The sequence below is a fragment of the Salminus brasiliensis genome, chromosome 11 (genome assembly GCF_030463535.1).
Source record: "Salminus brasiliensis chromosome 11, fSalBra1.hap2, whole genome shotgun sequence".
NCBI lineage: Eukaryota > Metazoa > Chordata > Actinopteri > Characiformes > Bryconidae > Salminus > Salminus brasiliensis.
In genome coordinates, this window is record NC_132888.1 from 11,079,505 (window position 1) to 11,099,012 (window position 19,508).

General features: G+C 39.0%; 1 protein-coding gene across 1 annotated transcript; it reads left to right on the plus strand.

The window, feature by feature from the left end:
- The first annotated feature begins 207 nt into the window (after positions 1 to 207).
- On the plus strand, positions 208 to 18,764 carry unc119a1 (unc-119 lipid binding chaperone a1). Its single transcript, XM_072691008.1, has 5 exons — positions 208 to 386; positions 13,988 to 14,101; positions 14,299 to 14,398; positions 16,094 to 16,266; positions 17,367 to 18,764. Exons 1-5 carry the CDS (start codon positions 272 to 274, stop codon positions 17,477 to 17,479), a joined length of 615 nt encoding a protein of 204 aa, XP_072547109.1. The 5' UTR covers positions 208 to 271; the 3' UTR covers positions 17,480 to 18,764.
- The last annotated feature ends 744 nt before the right edge of the window (positions 18,765 to 19,508 follow it).

Below are 19,508 nucleotides of genomic sequence, written 5' to 3' on the forward strand. Positions count from 1 at the left end.
AATAACTTGTGAGTGGTCTGACTCTTCAACAACGTGATTAGTTTTTTTTCCCACCCATATTCAAGCAAACCCCGCCCCATGTATTTGGATTGGCTAGAAGTACCCAACAGCGATCAGCTCCTGACCAATCCTAGCGCAGGAATTCGGAGGCTATTAGCCAATCGTAGCAGAGGGGGGCGTGGTTAGCGAGAAATTGAGTGGGTGAAACAAAGCTAACGGCTGCGGGAGAAGAGGCAGCTCCTCAGCCCGTCCTTCAAGGCGCTTTTCGGAAATGAGAGTGAAGGCAGGGAACGACGCGGGACTCCCGTGTACAACAGAGGAGGAGCTGCTCCAAAACCCAGCTATAAGGCCCGAGGACGTGCTCGGCCTGCAGAACATCACCGAGAGTAAGTGGAGCCACTGAAACAACGCCACTCCACTTAGTTCAGGAATTGCGCTTCTTCTGCGTGTTTGTAGCTCCAGTCATCACACAGTAGCTTTGTTCCTCCACATGGGAACATTAGGAGCCAGGTTAGGACGGTTACGCGTGCTAATTTCCCCTGGTTATTCTGTTATCCAGTGTTTCTCTGGCTGTCCTGTTGATAAATCAGGACCACACTATTAAAGTTGCAGTGTGGACATATTTCTGTCCCATGTGCTTTACCTCTGAAATGCTCTAAGACCTGCGTTGGGGAAGTTGTGGATCTAATCCTTCCAGCAGCAGCTGAGTATAGCTGCTCTTAACAGGTGGTCATGGTGAAAACTTCGAGAGCCTCTTAAAAGATCTGCATTAGACCAGCCGCACACACACACACACACACACACACACACACACAGAGCTGGGTGACTTGCCAAGCTGCCTAAAATGCAAGAAAGCATGAACATAGGTCGTGGGAGCTGCTTATGTGCTCGCAGTAAGCGGACAGACAGATGGCATTAAGCACATTTTGTAAAAGGTCCTAAATGAGCACAGCTCTGCCCACAGCATGCAGCCTGTGTACATATGTGGCAGAGCAGGTGATGTAACATTGGTTATATAGGCCTAGCAGGGTGTTCTGAATAGAGGCCTACACATATACCTACGTAATATTTAGAAAACTGTATAACAAGGTCATACGCCCTGGAAAATCTAGAAACCCTGGAAATTTAGAGGCCGTTTCCCAGTTTCCCAGTCATGGAAAGATGTGCAAATGCACACACGCAGCTTGTCTAGTTTCTGAATTGAATTGAATTGACTCCCTGGAGCAGTTAAACATGAACCTTTTGGCACCATGTCTAATGCCAGATGTAGGTCAGAAGGGTATCCCCCCCCTTCCATGGAACTGTGTTCTCTAGAGTGATGGTGCTTCATCCATCCTTTTGGGATGAGTTGGGGGAAGTTGAGGATGAGCATCCTGACCTCATAGTGCTCCAAATCTTGTAGAAATCCTTCTTCCTTGGACAGAAGAGACAGTTACTCCAACATTAGCAGGATGTTTTTCCCCTTTTTTATTTTTTAAATGCCCTTGATTTCAGAAGAAACAGTGAATGAGCAGGTGTCCCAATACTTTTGTCCATATAGTGTATTAGTGAGATCCTAGATAAGTTGAGCTACTGAGCCACTGAGATTATACATCTTAGCTGCACTGTAATGTGGATAGATAGACATACCGGCATCATATCTTACAGTGTTTACTGTTACGTAGGTCACTACTCTCATCATGCAGATATTGCTCATTGATAAGTAGGACGTTAAAACGCGTGCCTCATACGTATTGGCAAGTGTGGTAGCAGCTTTGCCAAACGTATAAGCTGTTTTGTGTCTAGCTGCATGTTATTTGCTCTCAATTTGGTGACCGTTGAACATATTTCCATGGATTTACAGGGATTTGTATCTTATGGAAAAGCTTTGCAACTTTGCCCTGGAACTGTGGGTTTCATAGAACTAAAGATATGATAATTAAAAGTCGTACACAGTCATGGGAAATGTTTTCCTAAAAAACTACTGGATAGTCTCTTTTTGCAAAGCATGACCTGGCTTTTAAAAAGTGGTAATAACTTGTGTTCAGGTCTGGATAATATAACCCTTACTGTATTTGGCCTGTGCTCCTGTCCAGAGAGGCTTACTTAATCACGTTTCAGAGGTAGGCGACTGTAGTGAGTCTTGCTGAAAGATGTTGACTGGCATAGATCTTTACGATTAGTATTGATTGAGTGAATAATTGTGTGTTTAACCTGAACTTTGCTTGAAAATGCTATTTATGCATTTTTTGAAAAAGCATTTTATTTAACTCATAAATAAACCAGGGCAAACCTTGGGAAATGGCCTGCAGTGCAATATTTAAGCATGGATGTTCTGTACTTTCTCCAATTAATCCCTGGTAGCTCAATGGCTACAACCTTTGTCTCTGCAAGCTTACCGTCCCCCAAGGGAAACCTAATGCACTGCATCTCGGTGCATGTTTCCTGTACCTAATGCTCATAACCATTTACCCTAGATCTGAAGCCACCTCGCTTTCCAGACAACTGTAAGGGCAGTGTAAGCAGCCCAGACTATTCAGGGATAATGTCTTTCAAATGGGCTAAATATATGAAAGTAGGCTACAAGACTGCATTGTCTATAATATTAACAATATGATATAATGCATCTGACCAAAGTCAAATGCCAAATATTTTTTTTCCCATTTTTAATTGTTTAACTTTGTGTCCAAAACATCCTATAATGAATAATAAAGTCCTATAATATATATTATATACACACACATTAAATTCAGCAAATGAATAGAAACTGCTTTAAGTTATTTTTGTAAAGAATTTAAAACTCATTTATTTTTAATAATTTTTATATTTTTTGCTTGACGGTTGGATGCAAAAGTTTGACAAAGGGTGTTTGTATTAAATAATGAGGTAAATTATTGTAAAAAGTATTTACCTTTCGCAATCTCTAAACACTTAAACATTTACGTGCATTGCATAACTAAATGAATAAATATGGATATGGATCACTGGATTGATATACATTTTACACTTGCTCACTTGTGTTGAGCTTATCCACAATATACTTTAGTTTAGATATTTTAACATTATCATGTCAGTACTAGAGATGCACTGATCCGATATTAGGATCGGATATCAGTCCCGATAGCTGGATTGAGTATCGGATAATTAGGACGATCTATGGAACCGATCCCTTCACTTTAATTTGTTGGTGTGGAACTGCACTAAATGTTTACATGTTTGCAGTTTTTGGTTGCTGCTTGTTGGTTTGGTTGCTTATTTATTCTCAGGTTCAGCCGCTAGATTTTATTTTTAAATACTGTGTATGCTAAATATTATCTGCATAAGATTGATTACTGTTTGTGTGTTTGACAAAGTGAAGATACATATTTTCAGTTTTGGCTTATACATTTTATTTATTTATTTATTTATATATATATATATATATATATATATATATATATATATATATATATATATATTATTATTATTATTATTATTATTATTATTTATTTTTTTTTTTTTTTTTTTTTTTTTTTAAATGGACTCCTTTTTTATTTTGAATAATAATTCTGTGTCCTGCACAATTGTTTATTTTGGTGACAAATAAATAGCAATTAGGTGCATTTATATCTGTGTTAATTTGTTATATTTTGTTTTACGAAGTCAGTAAAGTAATGTTTAAGTCAATGCCTTCAGGATCTCCCACATGGTGAGGTATACAGTTTATTAATTCAACACTGGTATCGGATCTGTATTTGGCTGATATGCAAAGTTTCTGTATCTGTATCGGTATCGCTGGATCAGTGCATCCCTAGTCAATACAGTGTCAGACTGAGGTGTTAAAAGGACTGAACGGTACAGTCCTGGAGCTCTTCAGAATTTAAGTTTGAGAACATAGACGTTTTATTCAGTCAGTTCTGTTCCGTAGGAAAGTTGTACTGATTCCAGGTATCAATGTGGAATTATCAAGACTAGTTCAGAAGATGGTATGAATAGAAGAGCATCTGAGTGGGTTTCAGTCTTGTTTAAGCCACCCACTCCAGCCAGAGAAAAATGTGCTTAGTGGCACAGAAATACTTAAGACAATACTTACAAGGTATTCCACAAAGTACGTTCTAGCCCTAACTTACTGTATTTTATGTCCTTTGTTTTATGACCTAGTTTTGTTATAATTTTACTTTTATTTTACTGTATATTATAGCATTCCTTGTATTAATCTTTGAATCTCCACATAAACATTACTTTCTGTTACTGTTACAAATGGCATGCTGAAGAGTTTAAAAGCTCAGCTTTCATATCAGATTGGACCCTGTGTTCCCAGATTAGACATCGCTGAAGAGTTTTTGCAAAGGAGACATGCTGTGGACTAGGTGCTGATAAATATGTATGAAGTTTTTGTACAAACATGATGCACACAGTAAAATTGCCTGTGTTAAATTAGCTCCTGCAATACCAGTATATACCAATGATGCCAGTATTTCATCACCATTGCTATCACACTACTTTACTTTAAAAGGCAGAAATCCAAAACCTCAAAGTAGTGTTATTAGGGATGTAACAGTATAGTATATCATGTTGCATTGATGTTTATCACAGTTTGTATCATTGTATCGTGACTAGCATATTAGCTTGTGGACAGTATATTAGCTTGCTACTAAATGGCTCTTATTTATTAAACTATATTAATATGATCAAATAGAAATAAATGTTTTAAATGTAGTTCTTTGTATTATAAAGCTCCACCAATGTAGTTTCAAAAGGGCATATTCCTGAAACCTTTCAATATTACAGACTTCAGTGTTCCTATAAACAATTATGTAACCTATGTAAAATTGTTACCTAACTGTAACCTATAAAAATGGCGTTGTGGATCTAAATGTCCGGTAAACCGATTTCACTCTTTAAATAAGTCTGGAACACATGTCTTTTGTCATATCTTGACCAAAAGAACATTAGGCAAGTCATTTGCTTAATTAAGCTACCTTTCTTTATCCTGTGACCCTGATTTTATGTCATTTCTAACAAATTAAATGTAGGTATTTTAACAGCACACAAGAACTCTGTGTAAAATGTTGTATTGTGGTGATAAACAAGGCCACATACTCTCAGCAGACTGAGAACATGTATTTCCTTCCTATAGTTCAGGTCACACCTGCAACTTCCTATTTTAATGTCATAACCAGCCGCTTGGGCAACTTTTTTTTAACTGTAGCGAATTACCACTAAATGCTTCTCATTGCTTATTAAATAATAGAACTTTACAGTGTGAAATGTCTGTCAGCTGATGCCCCAGGACAGAATTAGTTTACAGAATTCACAAGCTCAAGAGTTAAAAACACCAGCTTAGAAAAGTGACCAGGGCGCATGAAACAGTTGATGAAGCACTTCACTAGTGCCACTTCTGAGAAGCAGGTGCAGATATCTGCTGGAGATGGCACCAGCCCTATATCAGGGCCTCAATACTGGGCTGATATCAGTAGAAAATGCTGGAGTGGATATTAGAGGGAAAATAAAATAAAAACATCTGATCAAGTCCTGTAACAAATCTAGCCTGAAATTGCTGACACTGTGTGATGTGGTGATGTTAGTTGTGTATTTATTCCTGTGGGCTAGTAAAAACTTGATATAAACATGATATATTTCTTTGAAATGCTCATCTTAAAGGTTTAAATTAAAATTAGCTAGATTTACAGTGTAGTAGGTTTTAAAGACAAATGATCTGTTTGGGTTTGGCTGATACTCACTGTATCAGTATCAGAAAAGAAAGAAGTGGCATTGTGCCATCTCTAATACATCTACATATGCTTTGCATATTCATCCAGGATCAGTTTATCAAGCCATGTATTTTTTTACAATGCTGTGTTCTACTTATAAGGCATGTAGGTGCTGGCCCGGCCCAACCAGAGTAGATTTATGAACACAGATTGGAGTTCTGATTAACGGAAATTAGCCGGAGGCAGTTTTTCTTTTGTTCTTTACGTGTCTTTCAAAGATAAAGATGAAGTAGGTCTTGTTTTGAAAACTCTTTTATATGTGATTGCTTGTCTGTTAACATGTGAGAGTGGTGAATTCATTGGAATTGTTTGATCTTCTGTCACTGAGGGTGTTGCAATCTGTCATTACACAAACATGATCTTACAAGGGCAAATTGCAAAGGAATTTGCACCAGACATTACAAATAGGTTACAGTTACCAGTGGCTTTGGAAACTGTTTGTGTTTATTTCTGTGATGTCCAGCAAAATCACACAAATTCCAGCATATTAGAATTCTATTGAATTCTCAAGTTGGGTTGATTAGATAGTAGATATGCTCAAGGTGTTTATTTATGTGTTCATATTTTTATTTATCACATGACTCATGTATTCTAGAAAGAGGTTACTGCCTGAAAAAGGATAAATAGCACTAATGATAGCACTAATTGATGTCTCAGAACATCAATTGGGGGGGGGGCTGATCAATGCAATTCAGCATGAACTGCTGCTGCTGCTGAATTTTCTCTATAATCATGTCTGTCTTGATTAATGTTGTGTATCGTGAACATGTCTTTAAATGTCGTGGTATGACATTTACCATATCACCCAGCCCTAGCTTAACATGGTTTTGCATAAGTGAGACTTTCTGATGATAACCACTATGCCTCATGTTGACCTGCATTCTGCACTTAAAGTTGGTGAGTAATGAACAGAGCAAGACCTGGTTTATCACTCACAAAAACACTGACTGTTTTGACCCTATATTTTGATGACTAAACTAAGATACATCCTATCTTAAATCCCTTGGACAGAACCAAATGTTAGATATCTCTCTTCTGTCTGTCAATGGATGAACTTGTGCTGACTTTCTAATCACTGGGATTTACCTCTAAAAACAGAGACTACTCTTGATTGAGGTCACGGCTGGCTATTTTGAGGTACTGCGGACCCTGCCATGGACTAAAGATTAATTAAAGATGCTGGCTGTTTCATTTATTGAGGTTAAGCACCTTTGACAAGAGCCAAGCAAATGCACAGTATTAAGTTCGTCTCCATTAGAAATGTCAATGGGCCGAAAACGGCATTCCAGAGGCCAAACGGTTCCAGAATAGACTGTATGCAATATCAGACACTGAACAGAGAAATGCTGGTTGCAAAGGAGAAAAGGACATATTATGCCCGAGCGGTTCTTTAATCCGCTGCTTTTTCATAATACATCTGCATCATAGTGTCTGTCTGGAGGTCAGTGGATGTATAATACCCTATCCAAGCAGTGCACCCTGTGTTCAGCTCATAGTTTCCTTTGTTTACCTACAAGGTAGAGGTGGCAGAGAAAGCAGGCACTTATCCTGGATTGGTATCAGAAGGCATGTTGCTAGGTGACCGCATTATAGGAAATGAAGTGTGGCTGCTGTCAGCTTCTGAGGGCGAGCCAGATCAACAGTCACACTTGGCTGCCACACTGTAATAACCGGCAGCACGTCCTGTGTCTTACCACATATTGTCTGGGCAGTGCCCTGTGCTGGGCATACTGGAACGAGAACTGAACAGAATGGCCACTTTGCACTGACAAACACGATGTCCCCTAGAAATGCCACAGAGTATTTTGGCCTCTATTTTGGAGGATTGGAAAGAATACGAAATTAAAGAGAACATTGCTTGGGAGAGAAATATCAGATGAATAGTAAACTGGGTCATATGCTGAATGTCTTGGAGAATTATCCATATATCTGCTACAAGCTGTTTACAACATGTAGACAAGACGGATCAGTTTACTATGTTTGTCATCCTAAAGGGTTGTTATTTTCTGTTATATGAGGTACTGCGAACCCTGCCATGGACTGCAGCTAAAGATTAATTAAAGATGCTGGCTCTTTAATTTATTGAGGGTAAGTACCTATGATGAGCCAAGCAAATACACTGGATTGATTTTTGTCTCCATTAGAAATGTTAACAAGCCTTAAATCGCTTTCCAGATGCCAAACGGTTCCAGAATAGGTTTGTGGAGGTTCAATTCCATCACCAGCTCACCTGATTTAATATCATTAAGGACTGATTTACCAAACCAGATGTTGGACGATAACTGTAAATAATAATAGACTCGCATGAGGAGAGTTTTGGGGATTTCTAATGAACACAGTGATGTAAAACCACTACTCTCTGTATAAATGTTATTAATATGTTTTCCAATATTAGTGTTTTGCTGAGTAAATAAACACGTACTGCCCAGATTTTTAATTAAAACTTTCACAGGCCCCTAAAACTTTTGTCTGCATTCTGGCTGTGGGTTTTCAGTCTTATAGCCTTATTATTGGTGAAAGCTCAGTTGTTTTCTCCCAAAGAAAGCCTCCCAGTTTGTAGGAATTGTTGTTCAGGACTTCATCTTTGTTCAGTGTCTACACAATGGTGTCAGCAGGATCAGAAGCTACCAGAAGCATTTGATCCAGCTCAACAGTTGAAATGTGAACAGGCCAGTTATTTTCTACACAAATCACATTCAGAGGAAATAAATCATCCCTTCTTATCATGTACGGCAGCTGCTCTGGGGCCAGACAAAAAGCCACAGTTGCCATAGTAACAATGTCATGCCCATAACAGTTGTCATGGATATTGATGAAGTCTGGTTACATGAGTGTGTTTTAAGACCAGATCCCACTGAATACAAGAGTAAACCAGAGGCGTCAGCCCCTGTGCTAAATTGTTGAGTCTTGGAGGAGGAAATTATGCATTTACTCATAGCCTGATGGTGTGCCATCAGTACACATTGCACGGAATAGTCCTTTAGAAAGGCATTTTGAAAGCATAATTGGTGATACGGTAACCTTTTACACTATTGAAATGTCACATTTAGCTTTAATTTTCAACACTACATCTTTGCCATTACAGCACAATGGTGCCACTCCGACATTCTCTCGCCGTTAAAAGACGCTGCTGTCAATCATGGTTGAGGTGATAATGTGTGTAATATTTGGTACTTTATTGTTGCTGTTGGTAGGTTTTCATACTGCATGCCTCCTAAATAATCAATTGTTAGCTAAATTATCTGCTGATTGGCAGAGCAGGAAGCATGTGAACTGATTGCTGTTTTGATCTTACCCAACTTGTTGGGTCATTTCTGTTGTAAAGCAGAAAGGACATAATGTACAATAAAATGCTGTCAGATTTAAATACATGAAACATGAACACTTTCCTTCTCCAATGAAATTACCATTTTGGGGATGAGTGTTATGACAAAGTAGAAAAGCTACAGTACATGGGATGACTGTCTTGATTTATTTTCAGTGGGATCTCAGTCTGTGTGCCTTGTGAGGGAAAGGTCAACATAGAGGTGCTGGTCCATAAGGTTGTAAGACGCTGGTTAGAATTTCTGTACTGTACTAGGCAAGTCATCTGTACTGGCGGATGGAACAAAAGATATTCCCACAATTTATAGTTTTGAAGGTGGTTTAGTAAAACATTCTTGAATACATTGGTCCAAAATCTCCCACACATGTTAAACCAAGTTGTAATCTAATGTAGAGCTGGCCAATATAACAGTATTTTATCATATTGTGATAACAATATGCTTTTCTAAGCATATCGAGGATACTGTTAGTGCTTAATGTACACTGATCAGCTGCAGGTGTCTTTTTAAGCAGTGTAATTAGGCTGGTTTAATTAGATAAAGTGCCGCAGATGTTGAATAAAAATCACTATTCAGTTCAGGAGAGTATCTGAATAGTAGTTTATAAGAATCTGTCACTACTGTTTACTGTACTGTGTCTGTGATTACATGTGATAAATATTGTGTATTGCGAAAAACTCTTTAAATATCATGATACAGTATTTTTACCATATCGCCCAGCCCTAATCTAATGATTGTAAAGGCCGTAACATATGGCTGATATCATTTTCATTCTCATTAAACCGTTTAGTGACCCCTCGTGCCTTGTGGATGGGGCATAATTGTCTTAAAAGAGACCACTCCAGTCAGGATACAAATGTTTCATCATGAGAAGCGTACAGCCAGAATAAACGTGTGCTGATTTGCAGTGACCCTCACCTCAAAGGGCATTTTTACACCTGCACTTTTTTTGTTCAGTTAAATTAGACTCTGGTCCGTTTTAGGAGTGAATACAGTAACCACACTCGGACCACAACATCCATATGAAGACCCTTAAGAAGACGAGGTCTCTGTCTGGTCCCAAACAAACTTGGCGTGTTTCATTTGTGGTGAGGACATGATCTGACCTTATTCCGACCAAACTGTCCGGTGAACTCTGTGAATGCAAGTTTCAGCTAACCAGCTCCCATAACCAGGTGTTCCCCATATATTTTCTACAGCTATTGACAAATGCCATCACTGCCATTGCTTCATGTTAAATTGCACAGAAATATGCACTAGTCCAGAACACAGACCTTCTCCCTGTATTTACTTTCAAGCTCCCTCCCCAGTCAGGTCTGACCAATAAGCGGAGAGAATGTTCTCACATGGTTTGTTGTGATTCATTTTGGTGCACTTGAATTTTTTCCTGTGTGAAAACAAACAAAAGAACTTTTACTTATGTTAACTGATTCAGTCCACAGCAAACTATAGGTGTGTATTGTGCACTGAAGACTAAAATCTTAGAATGGAGAATTGCACTGCAACATTGGACAGACTGTTCTTCCTGAATCAGTCTGATCACATCTTGCACCGACATTCTGAGGAACAGGTCTTTTGTTTTTGCTTACATACTACAGTAATGCACCAGCATCACGCTCACTGAATGTGCATTTTCAACCACACTTTCCAAGCCTATTTACTTTTTAATGTCTTTTTCAAAAGAAAGCACCAACTATTTGAGCAGTCTTTGTGAGTGAAGCCATCCTGCCATTTGTGCCCCCAAAATGAACCCTTTCAAAGTCTTTCAGAGCATCCAAAATTAGTCAGCTGGTTTGACTAAGAATTTATATACATGCCACAGAGCATAGTATGATGTTAATTGCTTAGTTGTATCATTAATTTTTAGATTCAGTTTTTTTTTCTTTAATTTATGACCCATTATTTCATCTCTTATATCACTCATATCTTATGTCCAGTTGTCCACATGTCCAGTTTTACATCCAGAATGCCTAGCTCCACTTGCTGGCTTATTAGTACCAGACTTAGGCCAGAACAGTCTACGCTAGCAGGCAAATTACAGGGCCCGACCAACGCTCTGCAAACGCATAGGTCTGCTTTACAAACATGCGTTATTGTCTTACTGTGGTGATTAAAACACCATGCCAGTTGACTGGAAAAAGTATGTTACAGCAACGCTCTAAATGCAGTTTTTTAAATGCAACTACTCATGAAAGCCAGCCAACATCCTTGCGTTAAGAATGCTTCGACCCTTACACTGCAGCTACAGTGTGTTTGCTTTTTAATGAAGCAAAACTTAGTAATGGTATTTTGCACTGGAGGTATCACCCAAAAGGCAAAGATGCACTGACAGCACTGTTCTGCTCAGGTGGTGCCAGTATCTCTCCTAATAGACCTTATTTTATGTAGGATACAGCAAGTTATGTATTTAAACCTAGCTTTGACCTCCTATTGGTGCTATGAGCTGAATCAGCATCTGCTGATGCCAAGAGTTGGTGTGAAAAGCAAGGTAGTATTATCACACAGTAAAATGTCTGTAGTTGTGGTACATTGAGCTTTGCGTTTGGTATAAGCTCGGATTTGGATAGATTTTACTGTGCATAACGAAACATTTGTTTGAATGGATCATTATAAAATGAGTGTACACGTTTTAGGAACCTTTCCATGGGTAGCTGCTGCTAGAAAGGTGTCCGATAAGGATTTCAAGAAGAGCACAGGTAGGCAATTGTGTTAATTAACCACAATAAAAGGTCTGTTCAAAGCCGTGAGCTTAAGCAGATGTGTGTCCTGTGCCTCCTTTTTCTCTGCATAGCTCACCCAGAAGGCAGAAAGCCTATAAATATCTCAAGTGATTGGCTAAAGCCTGTTTGGTCCATCTGTTCTCTCTTGGAAAGGCTAGGTGGAAGTATGGCTGCTGGTCTAAGACACTGTTACCATGCCAGTGGATTGTCACTAAGTGTAATGTGGTCGTGAAGTGTTGTAGAAAAACCTGAGAATGTAGGGACCCCAGAGAGTTGAGCTTGCACTTTATGCTAGCTGAGAGGACTATTTAAAATCCCTTTAGCAGACCCCCCCCCCCTCCCCAATCTGACCATGTGATTGTGAAACAATATAAGCCTCTTAGGTGTAATCCAGCCTAAAGGGGAGGTTGACTGTACAGCAGGCTACACAGGGCTGTCCACAGATTCTGGCACAAATATATATCCGCCTGGCGAGAGTCACCCACTCCCACACACACCTTCACTATACACATCTTCACAGTCGGATCATCGTTTCTGGCAGCTTTCGAGATAATTTACAAGTGGGCATTTTTGTTGTCCTTTTTAGGACACGTAGCACCTGTCTAGTTTGGCATGTTTTCCTGTCTTGTAATTTAGTTTTTTATTTTTGATGTGCATATATTACAATATATTAATACAGTAATCAACCATAACATTAACATTAGCAACACTTGCCTTGTATTGTGTAGATCTTCCACAGCCACGACAGATCTGATCAATGAAGGCACGGACTCCACAAGACCTCTGAAGGTGTCCTGTGGTATCTGGCTCCAATACATTAGCAGCAGATCTTTAAAACTCTTGTAAGTTGGGATGTGAGGCCTCTATGGATCACATCAATGAGCCTTAGGTGCCTATAACGCTGTCGCTGGTTCACAGGTTGTTCTTTCTTGGAGCACTTTTGGTAGGTACTGACCACTGTATACCAGTAAAACTCCACAAGACCTGCCTGATGTTTTGGAGATACTCTGACCATGTCGCCTGCCTTCACAATTTCGCCCTTGTGCCTCAGATTTTTATGTTTGCCCTTTTTTTTTTCACATCGCCATAAAGAACTGACTGGTTACTTGCTGCCTAAAATGTCCACCCCTTGACAGATTCATCACCCCTTTATCATGTATCACCCCTTTATAGATTATCACTGTAGATTATATATATTTATGGTACATTTTTCAAATATTCATATTTTCTGAATGAAAAGTAAAAGTTTTCATAATAAATAGGTGCTGCATTATCAGTCACTCTCTTCAGACTTGTTGAACATTTAAAGTATCTCATTACACTCATTTTGGCTGAAACATCCACTATTGAGAGAAAACGTGATTCAAAGCCATGTTTCCAGAGAGAAGCACAGTTAATGTAATCAGAAAGCAGTGTGGTCATCGTCACTGTCACCTCCACACAGATTAGTGAAGGGCAGGAATAGACTTCCTTGTCTCTGCAGTCACTCACAGAAGATGGAGACTCTTAACAGTTCACTTCTCAAAGTCATTTCCACAACAGACTTTATCTATTGTCACACATTTAAAATACATGAAGAAGATCCTTTAGGTTTAAAATGAGATGTGGCTGTTTGGGGGGAAAAGTCCCATAAATTATATGATATTTTGATATAATGAACATTTATTAGTAGTAGTCTTAGTATTATGCCTTTTTTACAGTCCCTGTGGAGAAGCATTATGAATAGAGTAGGAGACTCTGGAGCAGATAAACATGAACCTACTAGCACCATGCCTAATGCCAGGTATGGGCTAGAGGGGGAATAAAGCCCCCCAGCAGTGTCGCACTGTTCCCTGGGCAGCAGAGAGTGTTACTACTACAAGTTATAAAAGAGAGAAACTCAATAAACTGGATGTCAGAAGAAACAATGAATGAGCAGGTGTCCCTATACTTTAGTCCATGTAGTGTATTATCAACGTATTGTCTTGGTACATGATGAGGCCAGCGTTGTTCTGGAGTGTACTGTACCTTTTTTACAAGGGTCGTAATCAAACATTGCAATTGGAACTATTCGTATGTCAGTCAGACTAATCATCATTATCAGCAGGAACCATCCCCTGCCTCATTTCTACTTTGTCTCTGTTCCAGTTTTGGGTTACATTGTTCCAGCAAAAGAAAGCTGGTAGATGTTTAATTAGTTTCCTGTTGCTGTAAGCTGGTCTCATTTTCACAGATTACCTGTGCAGTCCAGAGGACAATGTGCACAAGATCGACTTCACCAGGTTCAAGATCCGAGATATGGAGACGGGGGTGGTTCTTTTTGAGATCACCAAGCCTCCTTCTGCAGGTGAGTCTTTACCATAACCTCTACCTCCCTATGCTGCCTGTGTTCTGCTCATTGGACCAGGAGCTAGACATTAGTTGCTGTGAAACGCTTGCTCTGCTTTCTTTCTACAAAGCCCTGATTTCCATTTAGATACGGTGTGCTTTATAAGAGCACTTCAGAAGTGCAGGCTGTCATGTCTCCCCCTTTATGCCACACAGAGAGTTCAGAGGACAGAAAGGACATTGACCCCAATGCCGGGCGCTTTGTACGCTACCAGTTCACTCCAGCCTTCCTGCGGCTACGCCAGGTCGGAGCCACGTAAGTACACAGCACAGTAGATTACGATCAGAGCACTGTGGCTCTAGACGACCCTATTCTCACCCCCCTGTGTACCTGGCTTCTGCATTAGATTTAGTCTGATTACAGTCTGAGTAAAAGCACACATCTAGAAAGAATTCCCCAACTGGTAATATTTTGCAGCTCTGTGTAGAACTATTACTTTAAAGACAATTTCTTGTTATTTTTTTTCAGTTTTGATAAAAGTATTCAGGTAATCTTACAAAAAGATAGTATTTATTAATAGTGGATGTCTTAAGGAAGCAATGTACATGTAACCACAAAGCTTAAAGCATGGGTTACCCAACAGAGTTAATCAAGCAATTTATCTGATCTTATCCTGCTTGTGTTCATGTGGTAATATGAAGGACATTTCAGGTCACCCGTTAATTTGGCTACTGGTGAAATTGTCAGTGTTTTGGAAGGAGAAGAATGTATGGGACATGAGCTTTAGTGCTGTAAATCAAAAGCCATGGTCAGGTCGCTTTCCAGAAATCAATCCAACTGATTGCTTACATAATTGAGACTGTGTTCACATACTGGGATTAAAGTGCTGCTGTTATTTTTGCCATAGTGTGAGACAGATCTAGAGACAGAGCTGTGTGGACACACTAATTTGGCCAGATTTGAGCACCTTCATGTTTGGTCCTGTATCTAATACATTTACATGTGAAAATAATAAGAATGTGCATGTGCACGCATTACTGCGGTCATTATCCTGTGTGGACAACATGTCGGCAGCAGTTTAGCTGCACTCTTAAAAATAAAGGTGATAGAAAAAGTTCTTTAAATGATGCCATAGAATAACCATTTTAAAGAATTTATGTTGGTAAAGACCTTTACATCCAGTTTTTAACTTTAATCTTTTAAAAGGTTCTTCACTCTCAAATTGTTGCGAAAATGGTTCTTTTATGGCATTACTCAATTGAAGCATCTTTTTAAAAAAAAAAAGGAAAACAAAGGGTGGATCACAATATATGGGTCCTTTTAGAGCTGCGGTGTGTTGACATAAATAATAAGTGGGAGTAGCTTACAAATTACAAAAATCAGAGCTTACAATGTGAATGTATCCTCTGAGACACCACCTCCAGAATACCATTTGCATTGATTTCTGTCCATATGTAGTATGTGTTGCAGTGCACCAAAGCTTCCCTGCCATATGAGTGTCTGGGTTACTATTTGGGTAAAGATCATTTTTAAAGCAACATTATGTATTATGTAGCAACTTTACCTTAAAATAACAGCCATCAAAATCATTTTAATGCTCCACTGACTTGTATTAGGGAGAATAGTGTCTCTGTCATTGCCACTTCAGGTTTGGCACTCTGCTAACTCTGGTGGTGCGTGCTGGGGACCTCTTGTGAGAACTGCGCAATCCAAGGGATATTTGTGTTAAATCTTTTAATATTACTGTACTTTCAGTCCACATGCTTCTTTCACTTTCAGTGCCAGTTCTGTATCTGTCAGCTTGTGTGAAATGCATGTCCTACAGAGGAAGCTCAAAGCCCACTTTGTACTTAGTGTAGTGGTGTAAAGGTGAATTACACCCCCACCTAATTCTCACAAAATTATGCTTTAATTTGGTATACTGAATGATTTGACACACCCTTTTGAAGGATTAGACTTGGGACCGTTTGCATGTAGTAAGCGAGTGTGCCGTGTCTCCTGCCTCTGCAGAGTGGAGTTCACAGTAGGAGACATTCCAATCAACAACTTCCGCATGATCGAGAGGCACTACTTCCGGGGACAGCTGCTGAAGAGCTTTGACTTCGAGTTTGGTTTCTGCATCCCCAGCAGCAAGAATACCTGTGAGCACATCTACGAGTTCCCTCCACTCTCTGAGGAACTCAGTAAGTGTCCTTTCACCTACACCTGCACCTGCACTTACCCTCATTAGCCATGGTTATCCTACTTAAATATAGCACCAACTCATGCCAACTTCATTGCTTTTACTTAAAACACTTAAAAATGTGTAGCAGGTCAAACCCATTTTTGACATGTTAGTCTTTTGTAGTGTTCTAGATATCAAAGCAAAAAATGAATCCATTGCATCCAAAATAGTCATTTAACTCTGTGTCTGGTTAGTGTTTGGGAGAGTGGGGCAGGGGGCTAAATGTAACTGCATAAACTTCTTCATAAACCAGTAGTGCATATTATATAGCAATTTTTAATGACTTACTATAAAAACCTTCAATATACGAGTATTATACAATAGTCATAGTATTGTAGTCTGATAGCCAATAACTTCTCTACCAAGCCTAGATCCTAATTGTTCAGCACCACATCATTACAAAGGTGTGTTTGTTATGGCTATTGTCATTTACTGTATATTAATTCAAACTAAGCCTGCAATGCAGACATAGATTCTTTCAGTGATGCACCCAACAGTTTTGACTTGTGTGCTAATAGTGCACATACCAGAAAAAAACCCCACTAGACCTGCCTTATTTTTTGGAGATGTTCTGATCCAGGCATCTAACCATCACAGTCTGGCTCTTGTCACAGTGGGCCGGATTCTTACCCTTGCCCATTTGCCTGTTCACTTGCAGCCTAATATATCCTACCTCTTAACAGATGTCTCTGTAGAAGATCATCCATGTTTTCTTTACTTCACCCATCAGTGGTGCTAATGTCATGGCTGATCAGTGTGAATTAGGCTTTTTTTATCAGACACATATATAGTTTGATATTTCTTGATATTTTTGAAATCCAGCCTATATTTTTACCCATCCTGTCTCTTCTGACTGATTTGAAGACTAGTTTCCTCACACAGGCCCTCTAGTGGTCCATACTTTAACTTACAATCTATTTTACAAACTTATTTAATACCATGTACTCTAGTAGCAGTACACAAAAAAGACAAATAACATTTAGAGATGACTGAAGTCTAAAATATGTATTTGTATGCATATTACTTGATACTTGATGTTTTTCTCACACTTCTCCACAGTCCATGAGATGATCCTGTACCCGTACGAGACTCAGTCTGACAGCTTCTACTTTGTGGACAACAAGTTGGTGATGCACAACAAGGCAGATTACTCCTACACCGGAGCACCATAGGAGCTCCCCCTCACTGAACGTGCTCAGAAACATGGACAGACTTGTCACAGGCTGGGGAGTGAGGCATTAGGACAGACTGAGAATAGGCCCCTAGTCCAGTCTGGGATGCTTTCTTTTTGGTGAAAAAAAAAAAAAAACCCAAGCTCAGGGTTTGTGTGAATGGATGAGGAAGTGTGTGAATGTGTGTTTCCCAGAGCCAGAGAAAGAAATGGGCTGCTACTGAGCACACATTGTGTACCATTAGATAGTCCTAAAAAGTTTTTCTTTTCTTTTCTTTAAATTACTGCCTACAACAGAATGTGTGTCCCTGTTTATGTATGTGAGTGTATGGGTGTGCCTGCATTCATGTGCATTAATAGTCTGCATGACACAATGAGAAGTTTTTTTTTTTATTCTACTCTGTGCTTCTTAAAATCTGATATGGAGAGTTCATCCACACTCATGTAATAGCACTGCAGAACAATATATCTGTCTTGATGTGATGCTTTGGTGTTATTCAAGGCACAGTGCATTTAATTCCCCTCAAAGCATATACAAAAATACACATTCTTTTTTAAAAAGAATTAAAATTAAAAAAGAGTTTATCCTGCATTTGTTGGAGTATTGTCTCTACTGTTCAGGGAAGACTCTCTACTTTAGAGGAGCATTTAGTAAGGTCAGGTTGTAGAATGATTAAACTCCACCTCATCCCCAACTTATCCCAAAAGTATTGGATGGAGCACCATCCATCATTCCAGAGAACGTTTCCACTGCTCCACAGCTCAATGCTTTGTATCCCCTTTTGCCCCACACCTGCCATTAGGCACATTGCCCGTAGGTCAGGTTTATCTGCTCCTGAGATTTGAACATACATTTTTGTTTTTGATTTAGTAATTTGACCCCATTTAGTAATTTAACTTGTGCATAAATCTGTATATAATAGTAACTCTATTACCCTATGTATATTCCAACTCCATCTGTTTTGGGGTCCAGAACACACCATGTTTGAAAGGTGGATGAAGATGAGCTCTCTATGTGCAGATTACAAGAACCAGAAGCACATTACTGACACAGAATACAGTTTAACACACTGCCCTTAGACACTTTTTTACTCCTTGACGGTTTGGGCTATTTTTGATTGCAAACTTGCGATTTATTTATATTCATATAAAGACCTTTGTCTGAAGTATATTTTATTAGCTGTGCTGGTCGAAACCATCTTGGAGAGATAATAGTGAATATTATGTGTTTATCAATATTGTCTATTTCAGTCTATGTTCTTGAAATAAATAATGTTTTCCCTTTATTATATGCAGACTTTCTATAGAAAATGAAATTGGACAATGACAAGCACCAACAATTTAATTTACATTTTAGCCTGGATTTACATTTACAATGTGCATCTGTTCATTACTATAGATTTGCATGTTGTGAACCATTGCACATGTAATTCCCTTTAAAAACACTGAATCATTTCCTCCAGTGATATCCCAAGGGCATCTACAACCATAATATTTCATGGTAAGCCACAGACCACTGTGGTGTTGTTGACATAAGCTGTGTTAGCACATGTTGTGCCTCTTGAAGGCATTTGGCAGCATTTCCAAAGTCAAGAAGCCCTTTACTGCTCCCTTGTGGAGTAAAAAGGTAGTTCTGTTCTTGAAGATCCAAACGAATCCTTGTTAGCAGTTGCTTGTGTGTAAACATGTGCCCTGATTGGAACATCTACAGCAAATGTGAGATTATACAGCATCTTGAATGACACACTGAAATTATGGTGCCACTCAAAGCATTGCCTTATGCACCCTATGCAGATGTACAAGTCTAAAATTAAAAATAAAATTGTAAAATTAAAGAAATATTCAAGGGTTTAAAACAAGCACCTTTTTCAATCCAGTGTTTTACCAGTTCACCGACTTTCAGTGGAAACCTGCACAGGGGTGCCCGTTTATTAGGTACCCATGCAATTATATGTGCATTAATATGGTTGGTGTACCTGATAAAATGTTTAGTAAGTGTAGGTACAAGGTAGGTGTCAAATTAGGGTGGA

Excerpts from the sequence above, each read along its gene's own strand:
- unc119a1 (XM_072691008.1), top strand. The coding sequence starts at position 272 with ATGAGAGTGAAGGCAGGGAACGACGCGGGACTCCCGTGTACAACAGAG. Across the intron at positions 14,102-14,298 it reads CACCAAGCCTCCTTCTGCAG|AGAGTTCAGAGGACAGAAAG; the intron begins GTGAGTCTTTAC and ends TATGCCACACAG. Across the intron at positions 16,267-17,366 it reads TCCACTCTCTGAGGAACTCA|TCCATGAGATGATCCTGTAC; the intron begins GTAAGTGTCCTT and ends ACTTCTCCACAG.